Raw genomic sequence first — 11,753 nt, 5'->3', positions numbered from 1 at the left:
ATGTTCCAGGCCACGAGGGAGCAGTCGCTGGGCCCCGTGGGTGAGGCTGGGGGTGCAGCTCGGGGGGGGGGCTCCCCCGGGAAGTCCTGGGCATGACTAGCTGGGGTGGCAGCCAACCTGGGGCTCTGTCTATCCAGAGGAGGATGACCTGATCTCCGGGGAGCACTCAGACGCCCCGAGGGACTTGGAGCCGGGAAGGGTGCAAGGTGTCATGACATTTGCAGGTACAGTAGGCAGGGCAATGGGCAGAGACACGACAGGCCAGGAGAGAGGAACTTGGGAGTCCTGGGAGGTTGGGGCCAGGAGCAGGACCTCTGGGTGCTGAGGGTCTAAACCCTGGGTCCTAGGAAGTGGGGCTAAGGCGTGGACTCCTGGGTGCTAGATCCAGGGGTGCTGGGAGGTGGGGGTTGGGGACCTGGACCCCTGGGTGCTGGGAGGTGGGGCTGGGCTGGACCCTGGTGCTGGATCCTGGGGGGAGGTGGGGCTGGGGACCTGATCCCTGGGTGCTGGGAGGTGGGGCTGGGGACCTGATCCCTGGGTGCTGGGAGGTGGGGGCTGGGGACCTGGACCCCTGGGTGCTGGGAGGTGGGTGGGGCTGGGGACCTGGACCCCTGGGTGCTGGGGTCCCTTGACCCCTGGGTGCTGGGCTGCCTGTCCGCAGGCCAGCTGCAGGCAGGGACTCAGTGGCATGCAGCGCCTCTCCCCTCCCCTGCAGGCCATCTCAGGAGTCACCTGTCCCTGGTGCTGCAGCTGCTGTGCCTCTTGCTGTGCGCTGTGCTGCTGGTAGCCATCCTGGCTCAAGGTCAGGGACAGACCCTGCTGATCTGGGACTCCGTGGTCTTGCCTTGGGCTGAGGCTGGGAGAGAAATGCGGCCATGGGACGGGAGGCTCCTAGGCGGCCCTCGCAGGGTCTGGTGCAGGGGTGAGAAGGATGTGTGAGTCACACAGTCCTCTTCAGGACCTTGACCTTCAGGTCCTGACCCACCCGAAGCGCATATAAGGACCATTTCTTCTTTTCCTGGAGTAGTCTCCAAGGTTCCCAGCTGTCATCAACAGGTGCCGTCCAAGACGCAAGAGATACGTCGGGATGTGATGCAGCTCAAGGCGGGACTGGGTGAGTTCAGTACCTGGCAGTGAACTTCCCTCTGTGAGATGGCAGCATAGGACACTCGGTGTCCGCAGGAGGCCGTGGATACAGTACACGCTCAGGACTGATGGGTTCTGCTGGCCTGGAGACGGGTGTGGAAGGAGCGGTGGACGTTGGAGGGTCCCAGCCTCATCTACCTGTCGCTGCCCTCCCTCCCTCCACAGCCAACCTGTGCCGGCCCTGTCCCTGGGACTGGACTTTCTTCCAGGGACACTGCTACTTCTTCTCCAAGTCCCAGAGGAACTGGCACGACTCCGTGTCGGCCTGCCAGGACGTGGGGGCCCAGCTGGTCATCGTCAGAAGCGATGAGGAGCAGGTGCGCTGGGCGGGGGTAGCGGGAGAAGGTGAGCGTGTGTGTGGTGGCCGTGGGTTTGCAGGGTCGGAGGGGGGAGTGACAGAGTGGAGTTTTTGGGTGGGGGTGCTTGGTTGGGGGAGGGATAGTGGGGGTGGGACAGGCCTGAGGAGGTCCCGGGCACCTCACCAGGGGCCCCAGGAGAACTGCCCATTAGCTCAGGATCGGGCGTGGATGTGCTGGCCCAGCGCTGCCCACCTGTTTGGCAGGTGCATGGAACGCACGTATCTTTTGCCTATTTCCCTGATGTAAACATTTGGGATGGGGGGGCTGCTTCCACGCTGCCCACGAGGTGTTCCCTCGGTTGTGATTTGGTCAGGAGGCTAGCTGTGCACGCTTTGTATGCAAATCAGGAGACAGATACATCCGCACATGCGCATCTGTCAAACACCCTGAGCCCCCCGTCTGGACAGATGGGCAGAACTTTCTGCTGAGGGTCTGGGGAGGTGCAGGACCTTTAAGGCGGTGACATGAGCGTCGAGTTTTGGGGTTCCCCAGCCAAAGTCTCGCTTTTGCCCTGTTGCCCCAGTTCTTCCTGCAGCTGAACGCCAAGTCGAGAGGCCCCACCTGGATGGGACTTTCAGACCTGAAAAAGGAGGGCACGTGGCACTGGGTAGATGGTTCGCCGCTCATGCTCAGGTGGGCTTGGCTGAGAGGGCTCCTTCCTAGGAAGGGGACTTGGGGATCACCCTGAGCTATTTCTGCAAACTCTGCCTGGGTGCCTGGGTCCTCACTACGGATTTTTATTTTGCTGAGTTCAGAACGTGCCGTCCAAAGCAGAAGTAAGGTGTGTCTCCTTGCACCCCGAAAGCTGCAGGGGGCGCTCTTGGCAGTGTTTGCAAGGAGTGTAAGATTTCTTTGAAAAGTAGAGCAGCATCGTAGTGGAGCTGCCTAAGCCTCTATTTGCAGCGCAAGCATCCCATGTGGGTGCTGGTTCATGTCCCAGCTGCTCCACTTCCCATGCAGCTCCCTGCTTGTAGCCTGGGAGAGCAGCGGAGGACGGCCCAAAGCCTTGAGACTCTGCACCCACGTGGGAGACCCGGAAGCAGCACCCAGATGGGTGCAGGGGAAGATCTTCTAGTCGCATTAGCAGGGGGAGCTGGATGGGAAGTGCAGCAGCCGGGACTTGAACCGGTGCCCTCAGATGGGATGCCGACGCTGCAGATGGCGGCTTTACCTGCTACACCAAATGGCTGCCCTGCACCCCCAACACAGTTTATTGATGGAAAATCTGGGGTACAGGGAGGCCAAGCACTCAAGGATATAGTTGGCATCAATGGCAGTAGAGTGAGTACATATGCCAGCACACAGGAAGGCCCCTGGACCAGGTCAGAGGAAGAGGGTGAGGATGGAGGCGGGAGGGGAGGGTTGTTTCCTCAGGGAGCATGAGGAGGCGCGGTCAGGGGGAGTGTGAGGCATGTGTGTGCGTGCCTGCCTAACAGGACCACCAAGGCAGACACTCTGACCTGGGGTTCGGCAGTTGGGCCGGGCTGGGCTGGAAGCTCATGTCCTGCCATGGATGGACCTTGTAGCTTCATGCAATACTGGAACCCCGGGGAACCCAACAACCATCAGGAGGAAGACTGTGGTGAATTCAAGAACAACGGTTGGAATGACGACCAGTGCTCCAAGGACAAGTTCTGGGTGTGCAAGCGGCCCACGGCCCCCTGCGAAGCTGCCTGAAGCTGGACCCTCCTCCTCCTCTTCCTCCTCACTCCATCCCCCACTCCGCCCGGCTGGGCCGCTTACCCAGGCCCTGCCTGCCACCACCCCACCCCTAGCCGCATCTGCTGGGATCGCACCATCGGTGGTGGTGGTGGTGGTGGTGGTGGTGGCGGCTTCCGTCCTGCCTTGGGTTTCCAGGTTGTGGCACCCCCTTGGAGCTCAATAAAGTGAGCCACTGTGGGGAAGACTCCAGGCCCCGGGGCGAGGGGTGTGTGTTCTGTTCTGGCTCTTTCTGGCTCGATCTCGCTGAGATTGCCACGTGCACCTGCTGTATTTCCCGCTCCCCGCCCCCTCCACGCGGGGGGGACCTCATCCTGCAGACTGGGGGCGCCCGAATGAAGGAGCTGAGTGCATCGGTGGGCAAGGGGGGGGGGGGGCGATCCAAGAGCCAGAAACACCCGAGCTAGTGCCTAACCTTGGAGCACCAAGGGGCAGACCAAAACCCACGGCACTTTCTCTCCCTTCTGCCTCCCTCTGCTTAAAAAGAACAGAAGAGGGCCTGGCAGCGTGGCCTAGTGCCTAAGGTCCTCGCCTTGAATGAGCCGGCATCCCATATGGTCGCTGGTTCTAATCCCAGCAGCTCCACTTCCTCTCTGTCTCTCCTCGTCTCTGTATATCTGACTTTGTAATAAAAATAAAATAAATCTTAAAAAAAAAAAAATAACAGAAAAGAGCGTCCCTGGCCTTAATACTATCGTTTCTTACGCTTTCTTTGAGTTGTAAATAACAGACCAAAGCATACCAAGACGCTGTGTTAATGTCTTCTCTCTTACTTTTTTTTAGTTTTACTAACATAAGAATCATTGTTCTAAGAATTGCTAGCTTCGCATAAGAATTAAGGAAAGGGCCCAGCGCGGTGGCGCAAGTGGTTAAAGGTCCTCCTCGCCTTGCATGTCCGGGATCCCATATGGGCGCCGGTTCTATCCCGGCGGCCCTACTTCCCTTCCAGCTCCCTGCCTGTGGCCTGGGAAAGCAGTCGAGGACGGCCCCCTGCACCCGCGTGGGAGACCCGGAAGAGGCTCCTGGCTCCTGGCTTCGGATCGGCATAGTATCGGCCGTTGCGCTCACTTGGGGAGTGAATCATCGGACGGAAGATCTTCCTCTCTGTCTCTCCTCTCTGTATATCCGCCTTTCCAATAAGAAAATAATAAAAATAAATCTTTATAAAAAAAAAAAAGAATTAAGGAAAGCCTTCCTGTGACATCTGTGTTCTTGTTGGGGCATGAAAGTCTGTGTATTCACAAATCAAAGTGCGTCATCCTGAAGGCGTGGCTGATGGCCGCAGCGTAGATGAATAAAATCGTTTTCTCCCTTAAGCTGCTGCTTCTCGCTCGTCTGGCCGATGAATCCTGACACCCGAAGATGATTCTCTCACTAACGGGGTTCGAATCCCAGCTCCAGCCCCTGGCTCTAGCTCCCGTTTCATGCACACCCTGAAAGGCAGCAGGTGACAGCTTAAGTCCTTGCATCTCTGGGGGGGGGTGAGCTCCTGGCGCTGCCCAGCTAGACCACAGTCCCAGGGTTGCAGGTGTGTGGGGAGTAAGCCAGCAGGTGGGAGATTTTATTCTCTCTCTCTCTCTCTCTCTCTCTCTCTCTCTCTCTCTCTCGGGTCATAAGAATAAATAAATCTGTATTTACACCTTGTCCCTGATTCCTGGATGGCAGTAATATCCTCTATTGTTACAGGTGAGTGTGGCGACACGTGACCCAGGGCAGGGTCCCCCCAGAGGAGCCTGGAGCAGGGGATGGTTGTCACCAGGAAGGCCTGTGTGGGATTAGGAGTTTGGGGGTTTCAGTTTCACCCAGCAAGCTCTGTGGGGACTGAACTCTGAAAAGCTTTTTTTTTGTTGTTGTTTGTTTGTTTCTCTTTAAACAGATTTATTTATTGCAAGAGTTAGAGAAAGATCTTTCATCCACTTACTGGTTCACTCCCCAGCCACAACAGTCAGGTTTAGCCCAAATTGAAGCCAGGAGCTAGGAGCGTCCTGTGGGTCTCCCACGCGGGTGCAGGGTCCCAAGGCTTTGGACCGTCCTCCACTGCTTTCCCAGGCCACAAGCAGGGAGCTGGATGGGAAGTGGAACAGCGGGGATTAGAACCGTCGTCCTTATGGGGTCCCAGTGCTGCAAGGGGGAGGGTTTAATGATTGAGCCATTGCATTGGGACCTCCTGTGTACTTCTAAAAATATATTTGTTTATTTAAATGTAATTTTAAAAATGAAAATATAGACTAAGCAACAAAAAAGTATTTGTTTATTTGAAAGTTGCAATGAGAAGCCATCCTCAGCTGCCTTTCCAGGCCCATTCATAGGGACCTGGGTCGGAAGGAGAGGAGCCTGGTCTCAAACCAGCGCCCCTCTAGGAGATGCCAGGGTTGCCTGTAGTGGATTCACCCACCATACGACAACCCCAGCCCCCGACACCCTGATGTTTGTGAGGCGCACAGAGTCCGTAACCCCAATAATGTGGGACCCCTTCCCGCGTTCCCCTCGCCCTGTTCATGCGGCTGACTCGGTTCCAAGCATTCGGCTCAAGTAGTAAATAAAACATAAAGGGTTTCCTGATTGCCCCGCGCCAACTGGCTGATTCCCACACCTGCAAGTCAGCGGGATGGAAGCCCCTGATTTGTAACTTACCTTGGAGGCAGTCTTGGGCACTGACTTTGCAGCTGGCATCCGAGCCAGGGCATAGGGTCCCTAGAATTGGGGAAGTGGTGGTTGTGGAAAAAAACAAAAACAAAATCAAAAAACCAAAAAAACCCCAAAAACTCAGTGGTGGGATTGGTGTGATAAACTAGTGGCTACAGTCCATGCCTTGTCTGCTCCAGGATCCCATACAGGCACTGATTTGTGTCTCGGAGGACCCACTTCCCATCCAGCTCCCTACTTGTCCCCTGGGAAAGCAGTGGAGGACGGCCCAAAGCCTTGAGACCCTGCACCCGCGTGGGAGACCCAGAAGCAACTCCTGGCTCCTGGCTCCGGATCGGCTCAGCTCCGGCCATTGTGGCCACTTGGGGAGTGAAGCAGCAGATGGAAAGATCTTTCTGTTTCTCCTTCTCTGTAAATCTGCCTTTCCAATAAATAAATAAATCTTAGCGGGGGGGGGGGGGGGGGGGAAATCCACTGGTTTCCCCTTTGTCCTGAGCAGCTAACTTGGGTTAAATGTGGTAGCCCTGGAGTCAACTTTGTTTTTTTTTTTTTTTTAACTTAAAGCAATTTCATTGTCGCGTGGTCAAGCTGCCAGTTACAACACACACTTCACTGGAGTGCCAATTGCAGACTCAGTGTTTTTGGAGCTGTGCCCTGCACCTGGCCACAGTAGGGAGCGGAAGGGGGTGAGGGTGGAGGGCAGGGGCTTTTGGTGCAAACACCAGTGGGGGTTATCTCTTCCTCTGTGAGTTTCAAGTGCGTTCTGGGTGTTTTTTTTTTTTTTTTTTTTTTGAGGAAGACACTGGTCAGATCTTTGGTTCTTCTCAAAGTTAATAATTATTTTATTGGGCTAAATGCAGTAGTCTGGTGGCTAAAGCCCTCGTCCTGCACGGGCGCTGGTTCTAATCCCAGCACGGTGGTCCAGTGACTAAATCTTTGCAGTACTTGGTCTGGGATCCTATATGGGCTCCCGGAACTTCATCTGGGAACCCAAGGACTTGGGCTCTGTTGCCTTCCCAGGGTGCACGTGCAGAATGGAGAGCAAGCAGGTGTCTGAAGCAGTAACTTGACTGCTGCGGTCAACAGCCACACTCTGAACGCACTTTTCTAGAAGAACAGATAACCTCTAAGATAAACACACAGTGACCTCTAAGATACACATCGAGAATGTTCCAGAAGGTTCCAGAATGTTCCAGCGCACAGAAGAATTCCTGATCGCCCTCCCTTTGTCTCTCTAGCTAACCCCAGTCTTGGGGGTGCCCTTCTGAACTTTAAAGTCCACCTCAACTCAGCTCCAGGTTCTTGGGTGCTTGTGTGAGAGTCAACATGTGCATGAAACATGGGCAATTTCCTTTTTGCGGGCTATACAGAACTCCAACCTCGGGCCAGTCATCATTTGGTTGTCAGTAAAGCTCCAATCAGGTCTCTATTATTTTTAAAAATATATATTTTTAATTTATGATTGGAAAGATGTATCAGATTTACAAAGAGAATGAGAGACAATGAAAAAGATCTTCCACCTGCTGGTTCACTCCCTAAGTGGCCGCAACAGCCAGAGCTGAGCTGATCCGAAAGCCAGGAGCCAGGAGCTTCTTCTGGGTCTCCCATGCAGGTGCAGGGTCCCAAGGCTTTGGTTCGTCCTCTACTGCGTTTCCAGGCCACAAGCAGGGATCTGGATGGGAAGTGGAGCAGCCGGGATTAGAACCAGTGCCCATCTGGGATCCCAGCCCTTGCAAGGCGAAGCCATGGCACCGGGCCCCAGTCATCTTTCTCTTGTTTTGTTGGTACTGTCAGACTGTTTGGTCAGCAGCGTGGAAGCAGATGGCCAAGGAACAAGCTTCTAGCTCCCCAGTCACAAGGCACAAAACATGGGGGACTGGTTTCCCAGAATTCCTTGTATCCCCCCATCGGCTTCGACTATGAAGCCGTGGGTCACAGGCGGGGACCCTGGAATGGATGCTTGTATGGAGCTATTACAGAGCACCTCGTGGTGGTACTGACAGACATTCCAGGAACCCCAGAACGCCCTGATTGCCAAGGAAGGTTGGCAGGGCTGACGGTAACCAAGCAACCAGGAACATCAATAAAGCCAGCCAGCCAGGCCTGGAAGTCAGAAGGGAAGATGGGGCTGCTTTCTGCCCAACCCAGCCCCAGCCTGAGATCGGGGTGCAGAGGTGGAAAAGGAGGGGGTACAGTAAGGGACCAATCAGAGGATCCCACAGCTGTCCCCGCCCCCCAGGTCTGCCGTGCCGGGAGGGCCCTAAGACTGCCCCCCTCCACCCCTATCTAGACATCCCTCCCCTGAATTCCTGCAACACACACACACACACACACACACACACACACACACACACACACACACGCACACACGCTGGGATGAGGTTGAATGAGTGCCCTTCTCCCCTCCCTGCTTTCCGGAGCCCCTGCCCAGTTCCCTGTTTCTCTTCCTGAGTGACGATAAATTCACGAGAGAGAATCAGGCCGTTGGGAATGCAAGCTCAGCCCCCAGCAGTGAGGTCCGGCCGAGGACAGGGCTGCAGGCGAGGGACATGAGCGACTTCATGGCCACGAGGGAGCAGCCGCAGGGCCCCCTGGGTGAGGCTGTGGTGGTGGTGGTGGTGGTGGTGGTGGTGGTGGGAGCTGTGGGGACTGTGGGTATAGGTCATGGGCAGAGGATGTCACACAGCCCAGGCCCTGGCGCTGGCCCTCCAGAGGGGAGGCAGTGCCCCGGACCTTCTAGAACAGACGTGGGGTCGCAAACTACTCGTGGTCTCAAGGTGGGCCAGGTGGGGCAAGGTTACGGGTAATGGGCTTGGACTTCTGGGGTGCTGGGAGGTTGAGGCTGGGGTCCTGGATCCCTGGGTGCTGGGGTCCCTTGACCCCTGGGTGCTGGGAGGAGGGGATTGGGTGCTGAGAGCTGGTAGTCCGGATCCCTGGGTGCTAAGAGGAGTGGTTAGGGGCTGGAAGCCTGGATCCCTCAGTGAAGGGAGGTGGAGGTAGGGGCTGGGGAATGTGGACCCTTGGGTGCTGGGAGGTGGGGCTGGGGACCTGGACCCCTGGGTGCTGGATCCCTGGGTGCTGGGAGTTGGGGCTGGGGTCCTGGATCCCTGGGTGCTGGGAGGTGGGGGCTGGGGACCTGGACCCCTGGGTGCTGGGAGGTGGGGGCTGGGGACCTGGACCCCTGGGTGCTGGGAGGTGGGTGGGGCTGGGGACCTGGACCCCTGGGTGCTGGGGTCCCTTGACCCCTGGGTGCTGGGCTGCCTGTCCCCAGGCCAGCTGCAGGCAGGGACTCAGTGGCATGGAGCGCCTCTCCCCTCCCCTGCAGGCCATCTCAGGAGTCACCTGTCCCTGGTGCTGCAGCTGCTGTGCGCTGTGCTGCTGGTAGCCATCCTGGCTCAAGGTCAGGGGCAGGTCAGGCAGGGAAGGAAGAGGCGGTGGGGCGGGTGGGTGGAGAATCCAGGCGCTGGAGCCCTCTCTCTCTCTCTCTACAAGTCAGCTCCCCTCTCCTTCCTTCGGATTTACAAGAGACAGGACCCTCAAACGCTGTGTCCCCAGGACAGGGCACAACGTAGGCATCTAATCAGTGCTGTTCTGCTTGTCTTGGTGTAGTGTCCAAAGTCCCCAGCTGCCCAGAGCAGGAGTCCAACGAGGAGCTGTATCAGGATCTGATGCAGCTCAAGGCGGGACTGGGTGAGTTCAGCACCTGACAGAGTCGACGGGGCTGTGGGGCTCTGTGAGATGGCAGCATAGAACACTCGGTGTCCGCAGGAGGCCGTGGATACAGTACACTCTCAGGACTGATGGGTTCTGCTGGCCTGGAGACGGGTGTGGAAGGAGCGGTGGACGTTGGAGGGTCCCAGCCTCATCTACCTGTCGCTGCCCTCCCTCCACAGCCAACCTGTGCCGGCCCTGTCCCTGGGACTGGACTTTCTTCCAGGGACACTGCTATTTCTTCTCCAAGTCCCAGAGGAACTGGCACGACTCCATGTCGGCCTGCCAGGACGTGGGGGCCCAGCTGGTCATCGTCAGAAGCGATGAGGAGCAGGTGCGTTGGGCGGGGTTAGCGGGGGGGAAGGTGAGCGTGTGTGGTGGTGGTAGTTGCATCAGGCCATGGGTTTTCGGGGTGGAATAAGATGACAGAAGAGACAAATATTGCAGGGGGGTTTTCTGCAGCACTTGGGGGAGGCATGGATGAGGACAGGACAGCCCTGAGGAGGTCCTGGGCACCTTACAAGGGACCCCAGGGGAACACCCATAAGCTTGGGGTGTGGGTAAGTGTGCTGGCCAGCGTTGCTGCCTTGGCTGGTTAGTACATGGAGGGATGTGGCGTTTGCCTATCTCCCTGATGTATGCACTCTCGGGGGGCGGGGCGGGGGGCTGCTTCCACTATGCGACAGGGCTGGGGGGCGTCCCTCGGGAGAAGGGGCATGTTCTGGTCTGGAGCCCAAGCGTTCTGGCTGTCAGCCCATCACAGGGAGGGGGAGGCCTTGGAGTTGCTCAGAATGCACCTGCTGGAGATGCGGGTAGCAGGGATGCGATGCAAGTGCATTCAGGGCCCGCCACTTCCGTGAGGATTAGGACTCCGCTCCGCCAGACATTGGAGGGTTACACTGCAAACACGACCTCCTGCCTGAAGTTTAGGGTCATCGTGTGCCGGCCACAGGGTACCGTGTGTGGAGGCATCCCCTCCTGAGTCCTTGCCTCCTACCTTCTCTCTCTCTCTTTTCTCCAGTCCTTCCTGCAACAGACTTCCAAGTCCCTAGGCCCCACTTGGATGGGGCTCTCGGACCTCAACATGGAGGGCGTGTGGCACTGGGTGGACGGCTCGCCGCTCGAGCTCAAGTAGGTGCCAGACAGGGCAAGGGACACAGGTGTGACCTCAGCTGCCCTCCTCCTCACCCCACCCGGGGACTCTGCAGAACCTCTGGGCAGGAAAGGCTGGGTCGTGATGGCCCCATCCAGGCGCCAACGGGGTGCCAGATGCCACTAATTACATCTTGCACGGCCGGCCACAGCAGCAGGTGGATCTTCCAGCCTGGGTGGGTAGTTCACATCATGGAAATTGAATACAGAAGCCCCAGGGAACACGAGAATTATTGCAGGTGCATTTTAGGCTGTGGTTGGGGAGACAGTGGTATCCTGGTCTGTGGGAAAGAAAGGGGCGAGGTTGAGTCGGCAGGGTTAGAACCGGCGACCCTGCATCCTGCCTTTGGTCCACCGGGCCTTGTGTGGCTCCTGACCCGGGTACGTGGACTGAGGCATGGCCTCCAGGGTGAATGGCCACGCTCTCTCCTTTGGGCGGGTTCCACCCCTGAACAGGCTAAGCTCCCACCCGCGCGAGGCTCCGGTGCGGGGTTGGTCCGGGTGGGAGGATCTCCGGTGCGGGAGGAAAGCCTGGCTGCTGCTCACGTGCTTGCTTGCTGAGTCCGGGGACCTTCGCAGCTTCACCAAGTTCTGGAACCGTGGGGAGCCTAACAACATCGGAGGGGAAGACTGCGCCGAGTTCAGGGATGACGGCTGGAACGACTCACTCTGCAACGGCCTCCGGTTCTGGGTCTGCAAGCAGGCGGCAGGCTCCTGCACCCGGGAGTAAAGAACGTGGGCATCCCTCTCCCCAACATGCTTGCGCACCCTGCAGCCTCACCCACCCACCCCGGTCGTCTGGCTGGACCGCACCCAGGGTCTGAGCTGCTTCTTGGCATCCCCTTGGAGCTGAATAAAGTGAGTTGCTGTGAGGCCTGCTCCGGCTTTGTGTGAGGTGGGAAAGTGGGACTGCCCCGTGCACCTGCTGCGGACTTGGGGCTCTCCCCCGGTTGCTGGAGCTCCGTGCATTCCCCCACTCAGTGTGTAAGCACGCAGCTCCTTTGAACCTTGGGGCCCTAA

General features: G+C 57.6%; 2 protein-coding genes across 2 annotated transcripts; both read left to right on the top strand.

Moving 5' to 3' along the window:
- Positions 1-3,193, top strand: LOC121162930 (CD209 antigen-like protein C). Its single transcript, XM_040990151.1, has 7 exons — positions 1-40; positions 138-224; positions 716-802; positions 1,028-1,114; positions 1,312-1,463; positions 2,029-2,138; positions 3,032-3,193. The coding sequence occupies exons 1-7, from the start codon at positions 1-3 to the stop codon at positions 3,180-3,182; spliced, it is 714 nt and encodes a 237-aa protein (XP_040846085.1). The 3' UTR covers positions 3,183-3,193.
- A 5,189-nt stretch (positions 3,194-8,382) lies between these two features.
- Positions 8,383-11,514, top strand: LOC121163034 (CD209 antigen-like protein E). The gene is made up of 6 exons (XM_040990264.1): positions 8,383-8,465; positions 9,196-9,270; positions 9,480-9,560; positions 9,764-9,915; positions 10,603-10,712; positions 11,313-11,514. The coding sequence occupies exons 1-6, from the start codon at positions 8,420-8,422 to the stop codon at positions 11,461-11,463; spliced, it is 615 nt and encodes a 204-aa protein (XP_040846198.1). The 5' UTR covers positions 8,383-8,419; the 3' UTR covers positions 11,464-11,514.
- Positions 11,515-11,753: the final 239 nt, after the last annotated feature.

The sequence above is a fragment of the Ochotona curzoniae genome, unplaced genomic scaffold, assembly GCF_017591425.1.
Source record: "Ochotona curzoniae isolate NIBS_2020 unplaced genomic scaffold, NIBS_Ocur_1.0 contig_605, whole genome shotgun sequence".
Classification (NCBI taxonomy): domain Eukaryota; kingdom Metazoa; phylum Chordata; class Mammalia; order Lagomorpha; family Ochotonidae; genus Ochotona; species Ochotona curzoniae.
This window is presented reverse-complemented; position numbering and strand designations above follow the sequence as displayed.